This window comes from Prinia subflava, chromosome 14 (assembly GCF_021018805.1).
Source record: "Prinia subflava isolate CZ2003 ecotype Zambia chromosome 14, Cam_Psub_1.2, whole genome shotgun sequence".
Lineage (NCBI taxonomy): Eukaryota > Metazoa > Chordata > Aves > Passeriformes > Cisticolidae > Prinia > Prinia subflava.
Window position 1 is genome coordinate 18,691,854 of NC_086260.1, and position 25,124 is coordinate 18,716,977.

The window sequence follows — 25,124 nt, forward strand, 5'->3', positions numbered from 1 at the left end:
TTTATGCAATGGAGGTAAACATTGCCCCACAACACCAAACCCCACAGAGAAAAGAAGAGATTAAACCCCCAAAGGTTTTTTTAAGCTGGTATTTTTATTAGAACTCTCTACATAAAGCACCTTTGCCTGCCTTAACCTCTCCGGACGCAGCTCTTCCATTACACAGCATGAGACGCTCCGAGCTACTCGGCATTCCTGGACTTGGACACAGCTGCCCTCACCGCCTGCATGATGGCATCTTTGTCAATGCCAAACATCCTCAGCAGCTCCGCTGGCTTCCCGCTGCGGGGCACATGGGACACGGCCAGGCGAGTGACGGTGACACTGGGCTCGCCCACCACAGCGGCGCACACGGCCTCGCCGATGCCACCTGCGGAGAGAGGGCAGGCACGGCACTGAGCAGGAGCACCCTCTGTGTGTGTGTGAGCAAAGGGGCCTGCAACTCCCAGCCTCCATTCCCAGCCACAGGAAAACACCAGTCACACGTGTCTGAGTGGGCAAATGTGAAATGAAAACCCTGTCCTGCACCAAAGGCATCCCGAGGACAAGCAGGCTGCCATTTCCGAAGAACTCAGCCATCAGCAGCAGGACACAGCTGCCTCTCAAGGGCACAGGACTGTCAGCAAGCTCTCACCACCTCAGCATCAGCCACCAGGAACCAGGTTTAAAAATACACTTTGACTGAAGAGCGTTTACAAGTGTACTTAAGGTGCTGAAATTCCAACCAATGTCATCAGCACCTCAGAGCTCCATCTTTTCACAGTGCCTGTACGTGCTGCTGGGCACCTCTCTGGGTTATGTAATGTATTCACAACCTCTGCTCAGAGCTCAGCTCTGACTCACTATCACTCACAGGGACAAAGGATGCCGTGGGAACTGCATGAAGGCAGGAGAGACACTGGAAGCAGAAGTATTAGGGAAGAAGAAAACACACTTGTGTCAAAAGCACGTGCTGTGAAACCTGGTAGAAGAGGCATCTTAATGCTACCTTTCAGCCAGAGTGTATCCAGGATCACAGGGATCCAGAGCTCCAGGCATGGTGGGATTTAACCAAACTGAGCCTGCAAGCAGAGGCAGCTCTGTGGATGCAGCTGGTGAGATCAGTGTGGTGGGGCCTGCAATGCACTAAGGTTCTGATGCACAGACACCTGCCCTGCCTGCACCACAAAGTCCCTGTTCAGCTCCTCACACCTCAGACTCTGCCATCTTGCAAACCTGCAGTGAAACACTTGTCCAGAGCTGAACACTAAGCTAGAAAATGATGAGGTTCAATGATCTATCACCATCCATAGTCTGGGACAAAAGCATGGTATATCCAGCATTTACAGAAGAACCAGCTCACTTCAGGTACCTGGCAAGTGTGATGCTCATCTTAAATTAGGATAATATTCTCATAACTGTAGCTACTAATTTCTACTAGTAGATATCTATGATGATGGAGACAAAAAAGGGAGGGATGTATCCCAGAGTAACTGTGGAAACTGCCCAAACCATCTGATTTCACGCAACCTGGAGCCAAGCTTTTGAACACATGGAATACTTAACCCTGGACAGCAATGGTCTCTTGCAATTTCACACCTGCAGAGCAGCTGCTTTACAGCCTTTCAGAGAACACTCTGAGCAGAACCCCTGCAGCACAGCAGGAATTTACAATTTCACTGGGCACAAACGAATCCAGTCTTCACTCAGACCAAGCACACAAAGGGCACACAAGGCCAAGTTAATCAGAAAGGCAGCGCTGATTACCCCTTATGTGTTTGGAACCTTTCAACCCTCGGTGTCACTTTATAATCCTAACAGCACCAAAACCCCCTGAAATGTCTCTTTTGCTCTAATGGGATGACAGCATCAGGTCCCATACTCCTCTGTCAGATCAGAAGCTGAGAGCTTCCAGCCTCTGAGGGCTGTGACCTCCCAGACCCTGCTCACCTTCATGGTAGTGGTCCTCAACAGTGATGATTCTGCCCTTGGTTGCTCTTGCACTTTCAAGTATTGTCTTCTTATCCAGGGGCTTTATGGTGAAGGGATCAATCACACGGATGTAGATTTTTTCTGCATAAATAAATGAAAATGATTTGCAACATGCAAGACAATGCCAGTGGTACAGGCAATGGCTGTGATCTCCTAGACCATTATGAGAACTGCCCACATGAACTCCCTGTACCTATGGCTCATCTACCACAGAACCCAGCCAACCCTAACTTGTGGAATAGTGATATCCATTTATTTACAGACACGATGGGGGAGACTTGGATGAGTGACTCGAGGTTACCAGGAGCACCGATCAACAAAACAGTCATCTAACTGGCTTTCTTCAAGTAACAGAAAATCCAGTCACCAGAAAATCCACCTTACTCAAACTGTCAATTGTAATTTTTTTCCCCAGCCTTTACTTTACCTTTATTGTCAAGCCAAGTACAATTTTCACCTGATTCTTTGGTGTGTAGGCATTCTGAATTTTTTCTTCACTGCAGGCTGCCACCTCTCAGTTGGGCCTGTCTGAGTTGCCCAGCCCTACCAGGGCACCCTTAAAGTTGGTTGGCACCAAACCCAGATCTGCCCTGCCCTCATAAGGCAGGCCCAGATGGCTCATTAAAGCTGCACACAAATGGTAATTGTTTATAAAGAATAGCAATTATGTGAGGTTGTCTCTAATGCTGGCTGGCTGAACACTGGGCCGACTCCTACGCATGAAGAGGCCCTATTGTCAGTTTTGTGACTGAAGGCTCTTTAGTGGCCAATACATTTTGGGTATTAGACCTGCCTCTGCACTATGGGATTTTCTCTCCAGAGATGATTACTCAGACTTCGAGATCAGCAGAGCATTGTAAAGCACGGTAAATGTAGAAAAAGAACAATGGTTCTGAAAATATGACTTTCAAAATATCCTAAGGCTGGTGACTCAAGGTCATGACAAAGTATCAGTCCACCCAGATGCTGCACACAAAGCTCCCCATAAGCCACGGGCAGCATTACTGTATTATCTCCTGCTATTTGTAATCTCTTCCTGGGCAGAGGCCCCTGACTCACAGATGGGTTTTTGATGGTTTCTTTCTCTTATTTCATTGAAGGATTACCATTGCTGTGAGATGTCAGTGACTTTAGACTACGGATTTGTGCCCCTCCCACGCTCGTTCAGAGCTGCTGCATTCAAAGGAGCCCAGGTCAGCAGTGAGCCCCACCCAGGACAGGTGCCCAGGGCACACACAGGGGCCAAGCTGTGGTTTGGGAGCTGGCCCCAGCCTGTTTGCAGCCAATTGTACCTGGCCCAGCCAGACCAGTGCCACTCCTGCTTCCTACACATTGTCCTCAAGCCTTTGCCCACAGGGCACTATCACAGATCAGCAATTCTGAGGAGATCTCGATGTGATCTGTTGTCAATTTTCATGGTACTAATGCTGCTAAGCCAACTAAAACCTCCTCCACTCGGGAAGGCAGGCAGCTGCATGCTGTGTTGTACTGTACCAGCTAACAGGTGCCTGACTAGCTGTCTGTACAATGTAATTAGTGTTTACCAGTAGAAAGGGTGAGCAGTTATGATGACTGGTATTGATTTTTTTTCTGTTTCATGACAAAAAGGAAAGAAAGCCACACCTTTTCTCAGCTGCTCTGCTGCAGCCAGTGCTTCATGCAGAGTAACTCCTGCTCCAATCACAGTCACTTGGTCATCCTTACTCTTCAAAACCACCTGCAAGAAAACATGTCCATGTGTTTTTAACACTTATCTTACTGGGTTTTTTTTACATTTCTAGAGATTTTAATTAAAAGATGAAATCTTTGCAATACTTTAGAGGGAAAAGGGCTTTCATAAAAGGAACACTGCATATTTTTTATTCTATTTATCTGTGCAGTATTTACCTTTGCCTGTCCAATATGGAAGTCTTCATTGTTGTTGTAAATGACAGGGTTTTCAGGACGACTGGTTCTGATGAAGCAAATGCCCTGTTTCCAAGGTAAACATGTTAAAAGTTAGGAAAACAGAAAAGTGTTGATATTCTAGTTGATAAATCCTGTGAAAAAAATACAGCAAAAGAAGTTTTTCTATTTGTCTGATGTTCACCCTCCTATGTTGCCTCTGGTTCTTATAAGTAAACTCTGCCCCACCAGTTCCCATTAGTCCTTTGTGGCAGCTTCCAGCAGTACACAACACTTCACCTCCTCTTAAAGCACACTGATAACTTACAATTTCCTTTCTGATTCCAAGATACTTATTTCTCTTTTGTTCTCTCATGGAAATGGAGAATCCTACTTGAGTTAATTAGATACTTAGAACCTTACCATACATGTGCAACTTTGTCAATTTTAAATTAGAGAAGAATGCTGGGCTGAAAGCAAGGAAAAAGGCTTTCTATCAAAGTTCAGATGCCCTTCCAGAAGAAGCAGCAAACTTGTACTTTAATCTCTTCTTCCCACTCCTTTCCCCATCTTCCATCTTTTTTTCCACAAACCACTCATCACATTTGTTACACCCCGAATTTCCACTCTTTCACTGAAAACCTGTAGTAGCAAGATTGAATTTTTTCAGATAATTTGCTCCTTTCTCAAGAAAAACTTTTATGGCAGGCAAGGAAAATACTGATCAAGGAGATGATCAAAATCCTCAATACAGAAATCTGTCTTTCCATATCCAGCTTCAAGTTTGGCCCCAGAGATAAGGAACTAAGAGAGCACTTTTGGGTTTACTAAACACCTAAGGGAATTACAGTTTAATTCAATATAGATTCTAACTGCACCTGCATAATCATCTAGAGCTCCCCAAATCTGGCCCACAGCATTCCAGACTGTTCATTCTGCACTAGCCTGGATAGAATATCTGCAACCTTTCCTTGATAAGAAACATCCCACTGTCCCACTGGAGCCTCGGGAAGAATTTAGGTGGGGAGAAACATGCAAGAAACATGCCAGAAGCAACAAGAGTAGCACAAAAGACAGAATTATTCTCCGGCTCAGAAATACTGTGATGCAAACCTTGGTGTTGGCAGCTATTTCCACTGCTTTTTCAGTGGCTACAGCATCACTGGGGTAAAACACAGTGGAGTTGGGAATAGCCCGGAACATGCACAGATCCTCCAGTCCCATCTGAGATGGCCCATCCTCACCTGAAAGGATGACAGCAGGGTTACAGAAGAGCAAGTGCTCATTTTTGACAATCACTCAATATAGAAGTGACGTTCAACGTAAACCAGGCAAAAAAGGAGAAAAGGATAAAATCAGGCACACACACGACATGCAAGTCTACCTGCTTGAGAAAAGAATCATCTTCTCCTTAAACTTGGAACCATCTAAACAGTAAATAAGGATAGAAAGAGACTAAAAAGAAAGAGAACTGGGATTAAAAAGAAAAAATAGGAAATAAAGTATAACAATAAAACAACACAAAAGGAATACAACCAAATAGGAAGGGTACATATACAGAAAAAGCGTCTGAACATCTTCAGATTTACATGTGCTGAGGCAAAATTTACACTTGCAATAAGTGTTCCTCCAGATTTAAACTGCTGGAAATGTGAAAGGAGAATTGAATGTGCCCCATCAGAAATGGAGAGTGCAATCAGTGCAACTACTCTCAAATTCTTAGGCTGATTTCAAGATTAAATGAAGGGTATGTATGTATTTTTTGATACTGTGCAAAGGAGCATTAGGGCATCTGTGTTGTTAATTTAACAACTCAAGCGCCTCATGGCAGATCCACGGAACAGGATTGTTAGCCAGGACACGTGCTGGGTGCCATGGTTTTCCATGGTTAAAGAAACAACCACCACAACACCCCCCACCCCCAGTGACCTTATGTAACGGAGCTTTGGGAATGGCACTGCTCCAACCCAGCCATGCACAGGGCTCTGAATCAACTCATGTCACAGCCTGCAGCAGCAGGGCAAAGAGCCTTCCCACATGCACCCGCTACCTGTTATTCAAGAAGGACGAGTTCACGAGGAAGGAGGAGAATATTTTCCTAAGAGCAGCACAAAATTCTGAAGAACTCTAAACACGTTAAAGAGATCAATCATTGAACTCTGCACTGCACATTACTAATAAAGTAAGCACAGACCAGGAAGAGGAAATGTCTCTGCTTTCAATCATGACATGATAAAACCCTCTCAACATCATAATTTCTAAATGTGGGTACTCTGAACAAGAGTGATCCAGTGGGCATTTTCCTTTCCTAAAATGCACCCAACACAATGAAGACATAGCAGAAAAATGAAATTATAAGGAATAAAATTATCAGGTGATAATTTTAATATCCTGAATCTGAATCTTATCCAAGGTAGAGAGTTACTCATGCTTGTCTTGCTTTTGCTGTGGTGTTGCCAGTACCACCAACATTCAAAGCTCCTCAATTCAATTCAAAGTAACTTGCAGACTAGCACCAAGTTTAGTCTGGCCCCAAGTCTTTATGAAAATCCCAATTTATATGGTTTTGGAATACCACAGATCAAATGAAAGTATAATTCTCAATTATATCTGCAAAACCTACATTTATAGCTTAATAAAAGAAATAAGTACTTAATATGAACAGTAGCAAATGTCCAGGATATAAACCAGTCTAAATAATTGATATTTCTATTTTTGACACATGTGCACTATGATTTCTATTCCTATATGTTCAGTTTGAAAAATACAGATTTTTCCATTATTCTCTTATGACCTTAAAACTTATTTAATGTTTCGGTCCATCAGTAACTATTGGTCTAGGAGTGAACTTCGTACAAGTTCAGAAGGTCATTGTGATAGCTATTTCTCATGAATTTAATAGGTTCAAATTTCAGTGCAGCAGAAGTCCAGGTCTACCTAGAACTGCATACATAAAACTTCAATTTTCACCACAGATCCAGATTGGATTCTGAATTTCATGCAGATTTGTAGTTCCATGCAGGCCCAAAATTCTGATAGGAAGTACACTTCATTCATACCCTTTCATTTAAAATTGAATTTTTTAACTGCTAAAGGATTTCTCTGAATAACTTTCTTTACAACTCTTTATATAAGTTGTACAACTTACATTAACATAATGTAACTCTTTATATAGCTTTAAATAACTCTTTATATAAGTTGCAAAACTTTGGGTTGAAATTCTTTTTTGAAAATCAAGTTGAGGCTTGAATGGGATTTGTACCTCAAACAACTTTATAAATCCAAGTCTGCACAGCCACAGCTCCCAGCAGAACATTTCATGTGCTGAAAATTGAAACTTGGAAGTGTAGTTCTAGGAGACAATTTGGGTAATCCAAAGGAGTTTTATCTTCTTAAATCAGCAAAGACCAAACCTAATTGGCTTTTACACCAACACCCTGCTTCCTAAAAGTCTGAAGGTGGAAGGACTGATTTTAATAAGAGGCTTTTAATAGAATCCCTCCCTTAATTACATACAAAAGCCATAATCTGATACACACTATAGCCTCTACTCCAGAAACTATACTGCTACAAGTTAAGGTTGAGGTTTGGGATGAGACTACATGTGTTTATGAAGTATCTTTAAATCTTTACTAATATTACAGATCAAATTATCTATTTTGTTTTAAATGAAAAAAAAAAAATCCAACTCTCCTCCAAACCATACTGCCAGCCAAAACTATTAAATCAACTCAAAAACTGATGTATGCAGAGAGCCTTAATTTACTATCCCTGTCAGCTCTCCCTCTCTTTCATTTTCCCTAAAAATACCTACAAGCTTTTCAAGCATGAATGTCTACTTGCATTTTTCTTCTTGGTATGCAAGTCTGTTCCTGTTTCCATGGGCCATGTCTATGCATTTCAGATAAAAAATAAAATTCTCTGGCTCCTTCAAACCAAAGCCAACCCCACTATGCTGTGAAGTGTTCCGAACAGTTCTGGGGAGCCAAGACCAGAGAAGGCTCTGCCAGTGAGGGCCCTTAGCCAGTTGGTCTGAGATGTGCTGGCTGTGCTGCCTTGGTCTCCACTGGCACACTGTTTTCACCTCTCAGGTGCATGGACTGCAGGACAGGGCCTGGGCAAGCAAAGCTCCTTTTGCTCTAAGATATCCTTGGTTTGGCTGGGACAGTTCATTTTTTTCTTAGCTGATACAGTGGTGTGTTTTTGATTTAGGATGAGAATGCTGTTGATAACATACCAATGTTTTGGTTGTTGCTGTGTGGTGTTATCCTAAATCAAGGACTTTTCAATGCCCTCATGCTCTGCCAGTGAGGAGATGGACAAAAAGCTGGGAAGGATCCTGGCCCAGACAGCTGACCCAAGCTGGCCACAAGGACATTCCATACCACAGAATGCCACGCTTGGCATATAAACTGGGGGGGAGTTGGCTGAAAGGGGCTGGCCACAGCTCAGGGACAGGCTGGGCATTGGTCAGGGGGTGTTGAGAAATTGTGTTGTGCTTGTTTCTCAGAATTTATTTTTATAATTACAATTAGTAGTATGTTTTACTTAGTTTCATTTATTGAACTGTCCTTTGCTTACAAGTTTTTTTCTGATTCTCCTCCCAATGCCAATTCCCAGGGACAGGGAATGTGTGAGTGGCTGGGTGGTACTTGGCGTCCAGCTGGGATTAAACCACAACAGATCAGGCTTGCAACCTCCTGAGGAGCCCCAACATACAGGAGTCCATGGGAGCTGACCAGATCATCCCAGAATCCCGAGGGAACTGGCTGATGTGTCTGCCAAGACACTCCCCATGAAAAGTCACAGCAGTACCAGGTGGAGTCCCCAGGGTTTTAAAATCCTGGGAACTACCAACTACCACTCTGTGCCTGGGCAGATCCTGAACAGGTCCTCCTAGAAGCTGCACTAAGGCACATGGGGAAAGGGACACGATTCAAGACAGCCAAGGGTAAGTCCTGCCTGACTTTGAGCAACCTGGTCTAGTGGGACGTGTTGGAAGGAGATGACCTTTAAGATGCCTTCCAACCCAAAACCTTCTATGATTCACTTTTCTGACTTATGAAACAGCTTCACAGTTCCTGTTTCATCAGGATGTAGGAGACTTTGGATTTTTTAATCACCACATTAACAGTATCAGTCATAAAAAATACTGGAATAAGTTGAAGTAATTATTTTAAATGTGTGATCTCTAAACTGTTTTTGAGATTGACGGACAAGAGCCTCTGTGCAAGAACAGTATTATTAGTTTCTCATTTAAGGGACTGGGAAACAAAGGTACAATAAGCACATGACTACTCTTTCCTCAGAAGATGTCAACTGCAAAGATGAAATGGAACCTCAACTCCTCAGTTTCAGTCCAATCCCTTTATATCAATCTTGACTTGTACAGTAGAAAAGCTTGTAGAGAAAAGTCCTATTTTCAGGCCAAAGAGGAAAAACAAGCTGATGAGAGTTTGAAATTTTTCTCATTCTTTCTAAACACAACAAAAGTGGATTTGCAAATACTGACTTCCTCCTACCCCTGCTGCAGCACAGCTTGGCCCCACAGAGCAGGATGCCCCTGCCTGCCAGGCCCTGTTCCCCGGGCAGCCGGGGCTGCAGCCGGGGGCCGTGGGTGCCTTACCGATGGAGACCCCGCAGTGGGAGCCGCAGAGGTTGATGTTGCTGTCGGAGATGGCCGCCATGCGGATCTGGTCGAACGCCCGCGAGAAGAAGGTGGCGAAGGTGCTGGCAAAAGCGACGGTCCTGTCACGAGTGGCACAGCCAACGGCAATGCTCACCTGAAAGAGGGACGTTGGACAAGGACGGTGAATTCCTCACTTGTCAGTGGTTTCCAGGACATCATCTGTGGGACTTCTTGCCCTAAAAATTTAGCAAGAAGCTCCTGCTTCTACTTGCTGGCTTTTCCAGAAAGGAAGGAGGCAACTCACCCTCCCAGTATCTATTCTCCTGCATCTCCTCTGCTCCATGCTTCAACTGACAGCTGTTATTGTTGACTCTTACTGGCAGCTTCTTTTCTTTATCTGCTTAAAGCAGCCATTCAAAGATTTTTAAGACTTATCCTTCTCTTTCTTCTCCTGGATCAAAGGCTTACATTCTCAGTCCAATGGACACGGTCTTGCTATCTCCAGCAGACAAAAATCATCATTAGTAAGAGGGAATGGATTTACCTGTATTATTTGGACTGGTATTTACTAAAAGGGCCCTTCTTTAGCAAAATGGAAATTAGAACAAGGTTCCTAAATTGGTTTTTGCTACAATTACCTCACATCTATTTGAAAAGCAGGTATTAGACCCCCACTGTAAGGGGCCTCACACTGAATGGCCATAGTGGTCTCCCAGTAAAGCCAGGGGAGCAGTTACCATGTTCTGCTCAGCGATGTAGCACTCGATGTAGCGACTGGGGTGTTCCTTCTTGAAGAGCTCTGAGAAGGTGGAGTTCTTGGTGTCGCCATCCAGGGCAATCACGCGGTCGTTGGCGTGGCCCAGTTTTGCAAGCGCAACCCCGTAAGCCTTGCGGGTGGCCCACTGCAAAAGGAAATCAGCACTGCTGTAACTTGCTGCTTCCTATAGGCTTTTTTTTATTCCTATTTTATTGTTCTCAAACGATAGTAGTAGCAAAAGTACATATGAGAATGGTGACACACAGAAGAGCAAACAAACCCACAAGGAAGCATTAGAAAATACTTCAGTGCTGAAATTGGCAACTCCCCACCAACCCTGCTAGGAAATGTTTGAAACCTTGCTTCCCAATCATGGAAATTCACTGAACCTCGAGGAGATTCTTCAATTTCAAAAGCAGATAAAGTAGCTCAGAAAATTGATAATGCTCATGAAATAAAGAAGAGTGATTTGAATCTCCATATTTTAATATATTTATATCCCCTTTCAATACCCAGCAAGTTGATTCTCTGTGTCACTCCACAGAAGTAGGTGACTGTTTACTGAGAAGATGTGGATAGTTGCAATTGTGGCAAGGGATAACACAAAACCTCCTGCCATCCAGTTAAACAGTCTCACACTTTGAAATATCTGACCATCAGTGAAAAAGAAGGGAATACCTTTTCTCCCACTTTGTAAGTTGGTGGAGATGGCATCTTAATGTTTCTAATATTTACTATAGGTGCATCTTCTTCTGGAAGGGCTGGAGAAAGCTTTTTCTTGTTTTGGATTCTGTCATCTATTTCCTGAATGACCTGTTCAGCCATATTTTTTGGAAGGGGCTTTCCATGCCAGCTTTCCTTATCTTCAACACCTGTGTATTTAAAATCACATTACAAGTAAGAAAATAGTTTTTGTATAAAAACGATTTAGGCTTTTAGTTGCAGATTTTACCCAGTTAGAAGTGCAGTGGAATATGACAGCGCAGTATTGTCTTCCAAGGAAGAAATTCCTTGAACAATTACAGTAGTATTCACCTTCATTAAGAAAGACATATTTAAACAAATAGGAGAAATTTTACATAACCAAATTACATATATTCCAAACTTGTGACAAAATCCCAGCATCTTCTAATGAAATTATTTGTAAATTTGCACCTAACAGACGTAAGTGTGGCAGGAAGCAACCAGTAAATCAATGTGAACCTTTCCCAGGAAATTGCAACAGTTAGTTCTATTTAAACAAATTCAGTTACGTTTGAAACAACAGTTAACCAAGGTGTCCAAATCAAACAAGATCTGATGTTTTACAGCTTTATTTTATTAGCTTCTGATGGCTCTTATCTGTGTACCTGGCACTAGTAGCCAAATCACCTCTGTGGCTGATACCCTGCTTTTCCCTCAGTCACTGCAAATAATGAACTTTGCTTGCTTACTCAAGGAAAAGGAATGAAGATATTCACTGCTGTTATTAATATTTATCTGGTCAGGAAGGCAAGCTCACAGAGTGCTGCTAGAAGCTGTGGCCAAAGGGGATCGTGGCAACCCTTGACACACCGAGTGTGCGTTGCTCCATCCCACAGACAGAACTCTCCACAGCTGGCACAGGCCTCACTTGCTAAGACCAAACCACTTCTTTCAGCAGTAATGCTGCTGAGAGGCACAGAGGGTGAAGGACTTCCTGCACGCTGGTGCTCAGATGTGCAGGTTCCTTTACTGCAGCACTGGGTACATGTCATAGCTACGTGTGTATGCAAAGCAGTAATTGTTTTATTACCTGATATGCCTTTGCCTTTAAAAGTCTTTGCAATGATGGCTGTTGGCTGATGTTTGGCCTGGCCAAAGGCTTTGCAAAGCTCCTCCACACTGTGTCCATCCACGATGATGGCATGCCAGCTAAGAACAAAAACAGATCAACTGTTTCTAAAGGGTTTTAGCATGTGACACTCTCTGGTAGTCAGCAATAACAATAACAAATACTAACTTTATTTCAGAGCAGTGTCTTTTTAAGAAACCCAAAGTATGGCAGAAACACAAACTAGCATTTATTTGATACCATAAAAAATAACACAGTCACTTTTTTAATAATGCAAAATGAGTCACAGGGGGATCAACAGCTACAAGCAAAATTCTCAGCCCACAGATAACTAAGTTATGCTACATTTCTTCAGATATAATGGCTCTTTTTAATCACAAGAGCAAATCAAACATCTAGAAATAAGATGAAAACTGACAATAGACGTTGATTAAAAACCGAAAAGACTGGCATAATTTGGTTTCTATTGTATCTGACAATTTTTTAGCATGGACTTTGCATCTGCATAGAAATACGAAACTAAATGAAAGCCAAGACACAAAGAATTCTCTTACTTTAAATGCTGTTTTTTTCTGATCTACTTGCTCTGATAGGACACGTGGTCACAGTTATAAAATCTGAATTTAATGTGCTAAAAACAGTTTTAAGACCCCTAACAGATTTATCTGTGAAGCAGATCTTATTTTTCTTCAAAACCAACAAATTTTGCCATTTATAATATTCCTGCTGCAGCCATAGTTGACCAATACCAGGCATTATGAAAGATCATCTTCCTTGCTGATGGAATCCTTTGGAGCTGAAAGCTCATTCGAACAATTCTGAGAAGCAAATAAAACATACATTTTCAAATGAGAGATTGTCCTGAACTTCTCCCACTCACATACCCAAAGGCCTCGCAGCGTTTCTGGTAGATTTCAACGTGATGCTGCAGAGGAGCAGGGTCACTTTGTCCAAGACGATTAATATCAAATATAGCAACAAGATTATCAAGCTTGTAAAAGCCAGCAAAGGCCATTGCCTCCCAAACAGAGCCTTCAGATAACTCTCCATCTCCAAGCAGACAGTACACTCGATAGCTAGAAGAAATTAAAAATGAAAATAAATCAGGTTTGATGTGTAAGCATTATTAAATCAAACTCATCCAGTAACTCATAGTAAGAATTCACTTCATTTTTCTATCCCAAACTCAATTCCCATTGTTCAATGCATTCACCTCAGCTAAAGTTACATAACCTTAGACAAATCAAATTAAAATGGTTCTGAGCTGTTACACATTAGAAAAATAAGATGAGAAATACTGCACTCCTTTCCAAACCTTTGTCTCAAAAAAATCAAGTCTTAAGCCTCTCACTGCGAGGCTTGACTGAACAGGCCCATTGAACACTGTCACTGTGACTCAGCAAGATCCTGAACAATACAGGGACAGTTACCTCTGCTTCCTCCTTCCTCCCATATACCATCTGGAAGGACAACCAACAGGAATTAATTCCAGGAAACTCTAAATTGTGGATGAGCTCAGCTATGGATTAAAGCATGCTGCATAACAAATTCAGAGTTCAGGAAAAAGATAACCAACATGATATGACTTTGTAGGCTGTTTCTCCCACCACTGAAGCCTTTTATTTAGGTAAAGCTCAGCAGCAGTACTGCCTTATCTCTACCAAATTCAACCACGGCATTTGTCTTTTATTACCACTCTTCTTCTGGATGATAAAACTTTGCAAGTGTTTATTATCCACTAAAATTAAAAAAGAAAATTGTAAATTAGCCTTCAAATATATAATTTTAAACCAGAATAATCAAGATGGCTGTCAGTGATTTTTTTTAACTCAACATGAAGCTATAACAGACTTTTGATCTGATTCCCACCTGCCTTCAGCTAAATGTGAACTCCTTGCACTTAAGCTGCTCCCCAGTGCTGCATGCAAGACCACCTTTTCCTTTTGTCATGTAAGCACTAGTTAGATTTTTTCCACACGTAGCATCTGCTAAACACAATTAAAATCAGCAAGCCATCTTTCACAGAAATGATTTCAAGCAAGTGAAGTGTAGGACACATTAACTGGGCAGCCTATGCTCAGATGGACTAGAACTGTCAAACAAAATATATCAACCACATCAGGCTATTTTCCTCCTCATACAGATTTGCCTTTAGATATCTTCTTTTCTTGTGCAAAAAACAAACGGCAGGAGCAGTCATTTTTGTCTCTGTGGAGTTGAGTGCCTTTCTGATAAAATTTTGGAGCCCTATTTTATGATTCAATTTTGCTGTTATTGACCATAACAGCTCCTTATCCAACATTCTTCATTATTTGTCATCTGACTTTGAACAGATATCTCCAGCTTGCATTTTCCTTCTAAAGGGACATATCCAGTCTCAAAATGGTTATCAGTTACTCTCTGGAAGTTAGAGGCTCCTCCAACAACTCCCTGTCTTCTCTGTTCAGGAACATCAGCTTGCTATGCTGTCAGGTTACAAAAGAAACACACATATACACTAATTGTTGTGAATCTTTAAGCCCCTGGTAGTTTCACTAGCAACAGCTTTGTAATTATCTATAATTTAAAACCTGAATTTGAAATCAGATTTAGGCATGGAGGATGGAATAAATGTGAATGATTCTATCTTTCTATCTATCTAATTTATTTTAACAAAATTTTTCTATTAAATGTCTATAATCATAAAGTATGAAAATGGAATTACCTGGCTCTGTCAAAGAATTTGCCAGTATAGGCCATTCCACAAGCAGCACCAAGACCCTGCCCAAGGGATCCAGTAGCCACATCAGTGAAGGCTTGTCTCTGAGAATAAAAAGACAATAATTATTTTATAGTTATGAAATAGAGGAAGTAATTTCCAGTGCTAGAAGATGGTTCAACATACATCAAAATGCAGCTTCCCAGCATAACAGAGTGCAAGTCCCTCTAAATCTTGCCTTGAACCCCTGATTTCCCTGCAATGCAAGTTTCTTTCATGGTGACTGTCACAAACTAACTGGGCTCTCTGAGAGGGAATGGAATTTCTCAGCTATACTTTGGGTGGCAACAGTTTAAATTGATGATTTTGTGTAAAAAAGAATCAATTGAAACAACTGGCTGGGAACGGAAAGACCAATGAAGTGGCCAAACTGGGTGTAAACTCAGAAATACCTTAAAGCTACTTAAAGGACAAGTGAAGCCAGGATGGAGCTTTACCTAAACATTTATTAAATGGAAAATACTGTCATGCATAGCTGTAGGGGAACTACATAAAGGTCATTATTACATGCTCATTCAACTCTCAAATTCAGTTGTGAGGCCATAAATGCCATCATCCTTCTTAGAAGTCTTTATCTTTCCTGTACTGTACAGCTGGCAACCAAAATTGCTGTGAAAAACTTGTTGTTTCACAGAAAACATACTTTTGTATCAAAGATTATGAGCACTCACTGGCACTGGGTGTCCTTCTAGGACAGAATCAATTTTCCTCAAGTTCAGTAATTCTGCTTCTTGTAGAAAGCCAGCCTCTGCCCAAACAGAATATAAAATTGGTGCTGCGTGACCCTAGAGAGAAACAGAAATTGTAAACAAAACACAACTTCCACAATTCCTGACTATCAAGACAAAATTCTACAAAGCTGACAAACCCTGAAATCAGGTTCTTGTGCCCATTAGGAAGGCACAGAGTTATTAACCAGTTTTACAATGCACACATCCACACTGATGCTTGTTTCCAAGTTCCCCATGCCCCTGCCTAGAGCACCCAGCAGGATGAGTGGCGTTATCTCACTAGAACTCCCTTCTGTGTGAATGTACTCAAGGTTGAATGCAAGGAGTGACAACAGGCAAAGCCTTAAGCTTTGTACACTCAGACCTTTGTGGAGCAGTCATCAAGAGCCAAAATAGCACGTAGAGATTTGAAGCCATTTAGCAACTCTGGACAGAAATACTGATTAATTAGAAAGCTAAAGTAAACATGAGGAGGTGACTCTCAGTGCTTCAGACCTCAGCATCAGCTGCTTGCTTCTCACTCAATTCCTTCTTTCAGAGTGGCCACCAGAAATGGCAACAGTTACATCCAGCACAGGGACAATGACCATAGGCTGCACAGCACTACTGCGAGCCACAGCTCGAGGAATTCTGACTCCAAGATGGAATGTGCATCACTGGAGCACTTCATCTGCCATGTTTTACATCGTCTGCTATGTTCTACAGTTGCTGAAGGCCCCTTACTTGCCTTCATGTCATATGGCCAATATCTCTGTGATTTGCAAGGGCACAATGTAAAAGGGGACAGAAACACCAACAGCCAGCACAGATTGGGGTTTAAGTGTTTTCTGACCCACAGTGGCCTCAGAGGTAACAGTGACTTTAATAACATACTGGCACAGTAGGAATGCAAACTACAAACTACTCACTAGCTTGCCCTGTTTCATGTAATGCTCCCTGAGAAGCTGGCAGGAATTAGTGCCCACTGTGACATGGCTGCAGGCATAACAGCAGGGCTGCATTTAACAAGAGAGCACAAAAGCCAACTGCAACTGCCTTGTTAGAAAAATAAAACAGACCTTATTGCATCCTGATAGATTATATACACAATGTAGTATTTATTATTTAACATTGGAACAACTTAACATAGTGGAGTTAAAACTTATCAGGACACATTACAAAGACCCAGTTTAAACTGTTTTAAAGTTATGCTGCAACTCAATTCAGCCAGATTCTTTCTTTCTGAAGCAGACAAATTCCAGTCTCTCAAATATTTCCAACAGACTGCTGTGCAGATGTAAGTGTATGTATGCACAAGTCAAAGAAGACAATTTAATCTACAGACAGACAGCTCTTTGCTAGCAGACTGCAACAGGACAGCAAACCAGTAATTATTTATTTACCTTTGAAAGAACAAACCGGTCGTTGCTGGCGTTTCTGGGGTCTTGCACTTTGTACCTCATGGTATGGAAAAACAGCACAGACATAATCTCTGCTGCACTGCAACATGATGTAGGGTGGCTACAAGTCAAAAAGACCCAAGATTACCACTTGTGTTATTGTTTGCTCAGGACTGCATCTTTAAAACATCACTTTATCAGACCCCAACTCTTCAGCATCAAAATACACAAATTCCAAGTGTTTGATAACCCACCCCTGTGCTGGTTCCCCAACGCCAATCAGTTGTACTCTAAGATAATTGAAGAGGATGTTCAATCTAGACCCTGCTGACAGCTCAAGGACTCATCTTTTAGAGGTCTCCCTTCTTCTCCATACCAAGGACCACCACCTGAAGGGGTGGCTGAAGCACAGGACAGTCAGACCCAGGCTCTGTCAGCCTGGGCCCACTGATTATCTGGTGGCAGAAATTCACACCAATGCAGAGGAAACAGAGATAGCTTTCCACAGAACTGGAGCCACTTGCTGAGTGGAGAAATTAAAAGCATGGCATCAGGACTTGTTCAGGCCCTGATGCACAGGCAGGGATTGGTAATGCAAGATTAACTTCTGCAGGAACTTCTGGAACACTTATAATTGTATAACTTAGGAACTATTTCATTTTACCACATTAGAGCTGACAGAATAATAATTCTGATTCCAAAGATGACGTTAAATAATGCAATTCTTATTTTCATCTTCTACTGAAACTGGATATGGAAATTTATTGTCTCCAGTAAACACCTGGATACATGTTGTAAAATACTAGATTGCTTAATCTTTGGCTAAGAGGGGAACTAACATTTTCTACGTTTACATCTTTATAAGTCTGAAATATTGTATGAGTTGGTTTATCAAACATTTTAAAGTATCTGGTATAGTCTCTCCCATTGAACTGCCTGGGGTAACAGCAGCATGAATTCATACTCCAACTATAACTTGCCTTAGGAATACACAGGCCCATTTCACAGGCAACTGTGCCATAAAGTACCAACAAGTGAATATAAAATTATGTGAAGAGGTTATGCAAGTAGTAAATATGGAGTTATTCCATGACAAGGTATATATTTCATTTGAAGTGCAATAGAAAGGCCAGAATTAGTTTTACATATCTACATTAATGTAATTTACATAATGATCACTGTGGTTCTTATGTGCCTGGAAGGGGTGGCATGACTTGGCCCCTTGGGAGTACCAGCCTTGGCTTTTCACTTATCATAAAGCTTAAAAGGGGTAAGGAGGCTCTTGAAAACCATTTACTGAGTGTGGAAAATAGCATGTTTCACATTTTACTGATGTAAACAGCATCATTCTTGATAGCAGCCATTGCTACTGAAGTACAGGAAAGTGGATGATGAATAGTAAGAAGGTTGAAAATGCAGTTTCATGTCACTTTCTCTTCTAACAACATTTATTTTTCATCTTTAGCAGGATGTTCTGAACGTATTTGATCCTACTTGCAAAACAGGACAAACTGACTATGAAATTGTCACTTCTATTTCCCACATGTACATTTACCATGCATGTTAGGATTAGACAACACTTTCACTAGAACTTTAATCAGAAGATTTTCTTTTGGTAGTAATAAACCTTCCCACCCAACATTCCCAACATAATTGCAATAAGAGAATAAAAACATGCACAACACTAGCAAAATACAAATTATTGTTAGTGTCCATCCCTTAGTAAGTACTCACACACAGGGAACCAAGAGAATTAGCTTTAAACCATGGTTCAAACATATTAGTAAATATTTATGTATTTGAGTTAATCAATAAGCCTTACATGCTTGTTTAAAGCTTTCATTCCTTTAATTTTATTAACTTTATACTTAACCATACTTCTATGAACTCCTGGTCTTGATTAAAAAAGTTTTAAACCACCTAAAATGGTAGCTTGTGGAAAAAAAAAAAAAAAAAAAAAAAAAAAAAAAAAAAAAAAAAAAAAAAAAAAAAAAAAAAAAGTAGAAAAATTTAATAAATTACCTGAAAATTGTGAAAAAAAATCACCTTATTAAAACTACAGGTTAATGAAATGATTTTCTACTACCAGAAATAACAAAAAACAAAACAAAACAAAAAACCAAACAAAACCACACCACCAAAACCCCTTAACTTGGACACACAGTTCTTCAGTAGGAAACCAAACCAAAGTACACTAGAAAAGCAAAATCCTGGGTCTGCACAAAGCAAGGGTAGAATGATTGCTCCAAGTTAGTTTTGTGGAGGTTTTTTATTACTGTGCATCAATTCATATTTGTTCCATTTACATGTGTCCACACATTTCAACTAGAAGGATAGTGGTGGAAAGCTAAAATGGAACAGAGTCAAAATTGAAGAAAAATAATCTGCAACAAGTGATCTCACCACATATTAGGAAACCTAACTGCCTCTTAGGAAACTCTTGCAACTTCCACTTTTAAGAATGTATCCATCCTGCTCTAGGAAGCCAAGATACTGTTTCAAGACTGCAGAAATTGATCATCAGCTCAGCAGAGACTCTACCCATTTCAATGGAAATCTGTGCACTACTTATCTAAAATAAAAAGCTCTTCCACACCCCAAAGCAAGTATGTTCAATCTTTACAACTAACCTAATCAAAAATTTTTGCCTACGTAAGTAATTTTGAACACAATTTTTTTTTCCAGTTCACTGAATTTTTCCACTCCAGCTGATGAAATAGTCAAAGTGATGTGTTTGAGCAACTTCAGGATCAGACAGACTTAGCTCTTGTCCAGGCAAAGGCTGTGCTTTCTTTAACAGAAGGTAAAACAAGTAAAGACTGCAAGAACTGCTGTGATGTATCTACCACACCACCACTTGTGTTGCAATACCTGCCACAGTTCACAGAAATTGCTTCCTTGAAAGTAGTAGGCAGGTCCTGTTTTCTCTGAAGTGCTTTTATAACAAGTATTTCCTTCAGCTTTTACAAACACCTTTAACAAACACTATTTCCTTAACAAAGTCAAAGCCATCATGACAATTCACATTTTCATTACCTGTAAGCTTCTATTTAAACTTGCATTCAAACATCTTTTTCCATCCTCAGTGCACACCATCAATTTAAGCAAAGCACACTGTCTCATTTTTTGGAAAACACATTCATAATGCACAGCTGCTTTGGAAACCTACATGCTTTGCCTAACTCCACAAGAGACTGAATGTCTTTTGGGCACGTTACTACACCATCATTTTGGCAATTAAATCTTATTAAGAAAATATATTATTTGTCAACAGCATCTTCTCTCAAGAGCCCATCTTTCATAATCTGCTTGTTATCAGGTTGTGTAATAATTTCAGACTACACAACCCCAGTGGCAGAACAAACCAGAGGGATTAATGAAATGCCTTTGTGCAAGAAGTACTCAGTTTTGTAGCACACATAAGCCAGGGAATAAAAAGCTTGAGTAAAACTACTTTTGCTGTTTCTTCATCAGTATGGTGAGAATGGTTTTACTGGTGAATTTCATGGACCACCAAAGGGAAACAGAGGCTGTAGTGTGATCCTTATACTTTAACAGCACATCAGACAAAACAGAGAAATAATTTTATCTGTTGATAAGATAACTGATACCATACATCCCTGTGGCCTGCTTAAAATACCTACTGGAAGCAGAACACAGAAGCCCGAGCTCCACAAAGCACAATTTTTCAATTTACACTTTCACACAGACAAGTGTAATACCGTACACTGCAGCTCTGAAACAAACCAAGAACTAAAAGGGCAATTGTTGGGTATCCCATACTTCTCTCTCCAGACTGGACCCAACAAGACACAGCTTTGTGCAAAAGCGCTGCTCTGACTTGCTGAGAGGTTTCCCGTGTCCAACAGCCCATTTCACAGGAAGAACCACAGCAGCGCTTTCATTTGCTGTCTGCAAACGGAACGAGTAAAGTTCAGCTTCCAGAGCCATGTGCGGCAGCTCATGCCAGGCACAGGGTGGGGACTGCAAGGCAATTCAAAGAAGCTTTATAATATTTTACACATCACCCTCCTTCACAGAAACTTTAGCATCTAAGAATTCCTTCAGATTTTTTTTTAAACCCTGCAGCCAGTTTCAAAGAGCTCCAAAAGAGGAAATTGCAATGAGACGGGAAATAGATTAAAAAAAAAAAAAAAAAAAAAAAAAAAAAAAAGCGCACAGCACTTTATATGCAAGCATTCATATATTTTTCAAGCAGAAAAAATTGGCTTTATGACTAAAAGCGGATTGTTTGCAGAGATTTTTTTTCCATAGGTAAAGCACGATCAAAGGATAACCCTGGAATCTGCACACATCAGAGTCCACACTAAATCCTGTCCAGAGGCCTGAATAAACTGCCCATTCGAGACCGCGGGCATTGCACAGATAATCCCACTTGGGCTCACTTGAAATTCTGTGCAGAATTAGTTCCAACTGACGGGCACGCAATGAAAAAGAAGCCGCTTGCGCCTCGGGCACAAATTCTTTGGTTTCCAATCCTGCACCAACTTAGCATTCCCGGCCTTTCTCCCAGTCACAACACCCGCCGGCACCGGCGGCAGACGCGTCCCGGCCCGGCGGGCTCTGCCCGCGGAGCCCCCGGCCGCCATTTCCACACGTGCCACCCCCGCATCCACCGGCGCCGGGGCTGCCGGGGCTGCCGGGGCTGCCGGGGCTTCGGCGGAACCGGCCCTGCCCGCTCCCCACCCCTGCGCTCCCGCGGGCGGCACGGCCGGACCAGCCGCATCCCCGCTCCAGGGGCGGGGAGCGGACCGCGGCACCGGGGGCTCTGTCCCCGGGGCACCGGAGCGTCTCCGGGCAGGGGAGCCCGGCGCGGCCCCTCCCAGCCCCACCGCGAGGCCGATGAAGCCGCGGGATGCGGCAGCGCGGCTCCGGCGTGCGGCCGGGCTGGGTGGCTGCACGCCCGCCTCCCTCACTCACCCGGAGCCGGCCGCGGTCGTGGCCTTGATGGAGCTGATGCGGAGCCGGTTGGCCGTGTCCTTCAGCGCCTGCATCGTCTGCTGGTCGGGCTTGTGGTAATCCTCCATGAGGGCGAGGCGAGAGGGCCGCGGCGGCTGCGGGTCTCTGGCGGCGGCGGCTGGACCTGGTGTGAGGATGGGCTGTGCGAGCGCTGCGGCGGCGCGGCTCACCAGGGCCGAGGTGGGGCGGAGAGAGGAGCGAGGGGCGGAGAGAGGAGCGGCCAGCCCCGGCCGGCCCCCTCCACCCTCCCTCCCTCCCTCCCTCCCGCCCCGGGCGCTGCGCGGGCCCCGCCGCCGCCTCCTCCCGCGGGCGCCATTTCCGCGGCGCGGAGGGCCCGGGGCCCGCGCTCCCCGCCCAGCTCCGCTCAGGGAATCACAGCAGTGCTGGGGCTGGAAGGAGCTCTGGAGATCCAGACCAAGCCCCCTGCCCTGGCAGGGCCACCCAGAGCAGCTGACGCAGGAACGGTCCGGGTGGGTTTAGAATGTCTGCACAGAGGGAGACTCCACGCCTGCCCTGGCCAGGTGTTCCAGTGCTCTGCCCCCCTCAGAGTAAAGAACTCTCTCATGTTGGGATGGAAATTCGTGTGTTTCCGTTTTGGCCATTGGTCCTGTCCTGTTGCTGGGCACCACTGAAAGGAGTCTGGCACCATCCTCTTGGCACCCGTCTTTGAGATGTTTATATGGATTAATGAGATCCCCTCAGTCTTCTCCAGAATAAGCAGGCCCAGCTCCCACACTCTCTCCTCATAAAGGATGCTCCAGATCCCTCATCTTTGTGGCCTCCCCTGTACCTCTCCAGCAGCGCCTTGTCCTTCTTGTACTGAGGAGCCCCGAACTGGACAGAGAACTCCGGATGTGCCCACTGGGGCTGAGTAGAGGGGCAGGGTCACCTCCCTCGACACGTTTGATTCAACCCCTGCTGAGGGATCTCCACCTCGGCCTGTTCCTGTCTTTAAAAGAATATCACAGTATCCCACAGTTTAGCAGTAACCTGCTTCTTCTGCACAGGAGAAACAGTAGCAGACTTGCCCCATGTGGCTTCCTGTCAGGATACAATTCTATTTCAGGGTACAATTATATTTCCATAATATATGTTAAAAAATTTGATGAACACAGAGAGTTTTGCACAAAATATTGACTTCACCAGCCATCAGTCAGCCAATACATTTTCTCTAGCAATTCTGAACACTATGACATTAATACTAGACTTAAATAGGCAAGTAAAATACTTCATGTATGTTCTAGAAAGCTCAAGCAGCACTAGCAGTCTCAATCTAGAAACAAACAAACAAAAAGGTTAGTCAGACAACAAGGACAAAGAAGTAGTAGTGCTGGGTTGATGGTTGGAATTGACAACCTAAGATGTATCTTCCAACCTTGATGATTCTATGATTCTAAGAAACCTCAGATCTTGCTCATTAAACCTGGTATTCCTGCACTGTATTTCAGTGTTCTGTCCGCTGGTAGTTTCTCCTAAGAAACTATATTGTATTGATTTAAAAATATCCTAGTTACATGTAGTAATGCTATCATCATCTACTTCCAGAAGACACCAAACCACTCCGATTAAAAACCCCACACCTTCATCTTCAAGGCTCTCAGGCTCTGGGTTTCAGAAACGAGGAAACCACCTCCATTCAGCCATGCTCACCTGGCAAACTGCCACTAGGAAGCAGCATGCGAAATTCTTAGCAAGGTGGGACAAAACTTTTTTCCACAAACTAAACAATTTATTAGAAGAAATAAAAGCAGACACTGCTCCCTTAGCTTAACTGTTTTCTTAAACTGTTTCATCAGTCGTCTTCTTGAAAATCCTTTTAATAAAAATCTTCAGAAGAAAAGCTAGATTGGAAATAGGCCAGGAAGGATAAAACAGAGCCAAACAACCAGACCTGACAGTAGCAAAGTGCAGAGGTTGTTCTGGAGAGCACTATACAAAGGTTAACTGCTGCAACTGTCATTTACTCTGCTTCAATCTATATTCAAGCTTCAAATAATTGGGTAGGCTAGGCCAACTAGCTTTTTTTTTTAATTATTATTTTTTTATTTTTTCCTGCAGAACCAGCTACTCAAATCTTTTAATTTCAGTAACACACTTTAAAGTGATATGGACAATAAAATCGGGATATGAAAGAACCTGAGGAGAATCACACAAGCTTTGGTTTAAATTCAGGAACTCTGGTGACATGTGCTGTAATGCCAAGAGCTTTCAGTGGCAGAGGGCAGGGCCAAGAAATGAGGCTATTAATGCACTGTCAGGGTCTTTGGGCAGGTTTCCTCTGGGGTACAGAAGACACTTTGTACACCTTGTAACCCACCATGTCTAAACAGGAGCTTGGAAATTAACACATGATAGCTAGAAAGTAGCTACTTCTGCAGGAAATCATACCAAAGAGATCCTAGCTGAGGAAAGAGAAACAGGACTGCCAGACACGGTGGAGACAGTCAACAGCCATTCTTAACAGCAGTTTCCCCACAATATTCTTGTTAAAATCCAGTTTTTACAAGATAGGTACAACAATATAAGGACTTCTTTTGACCTCCTGGAACTCTGATGCCGAAAGGAATATTGTCAGTAGGGGAGCATGAAAGATCTCAGGACTTACAAGTAGCATCTATGAGAAATATTGATTTTGTCTCTTCCTTTGCAGATTTTAAACTATAAAATCTACCCTTTTGGTGAGGTAAACAGTAAATTCAAATCTAAGTTCCTGTACAAGATCCTTAACTGAACCTGACATATGCTACACACCAGCGAATATCTTGCTTGGGATCTGGTTGTGCCATTGCCTCAAACAGGCCTAAAATCAAACTAATGCTGTAGAGTGAGGGTGACCAATTTCTCTGAGCATGTTACACAGCTTCTCCTCTTCTTCCCTCTCCATTCTTGCATCTTTTCCACAACCTGTCAGCCTTGTCAAGGCAATAGAACAGTTGATTCTGTCTGAAGCCATATGGTCAGAAGTTAAGACTAAAGCTGCTTGAGCCACCATTCCAGATCAAGTTTCCTGATTGTTCCTTGCTCACTGTGCTCTGGCTTTCTCTGCTGAGCAGTCCCAGAGCTTATGAACTGGATTCCTGTCAAATAAAGATGAAACAGAAGATTCAGTCTGAGAAAGCAGCTAATACATCCCAGGTGCTAATGAGTATTCAAGTCCAACAGGACAGACAAGAGCTAGACTGGAGCAGAATTCTCCCTTATAGTGCAGATGGGGAGTCCTCA

General features: G+C 42.6%; 1 protein-coding gene across 1 annotated transcript; it reads right to left on the bottom strand.

Annotated features, from left to right (window-relative positions):
• Positions 1 to 75: 75 nt before the first annotated feature.
• On the bottom strand, positions 76 to 22,111 carry TKT (transketolase). Its single transcript, XM_063411210.1, has 14 exons — positions 21,864 to 22,111; positions 16,926 to 17,043; positions 15,484 to 15,597; positions 14,759 to 14,856; positions 12,939 to 13,130; positions 12,016 to 12,134; positions 10,920 to 11,113; positions 10,222 to 10,386; positions 9,482 to 9,638; positions 4,969 to 5,099; positions 3,859 to 3,942; positions 3,595 to 3,688; positions 1,930 to 2,052; positions 76 to 370 (listed from the first exon to the last, which is right to left on the bottom strand). The coding sequence occupies exons 1-14, from the start codon at positions 21,968 to 21,970 to the stop codon at positions 183 to 185; spliced, it is 1,884 nt and encodes a 627-aa protein (XP_063267280.1). The 5' UTR covers positions 21,971 to 22,111; the 3' UTR covers positions 76 to 182.
• Positions 22,112 to 25,124: the final 3,013 nt, after the last annotated feature.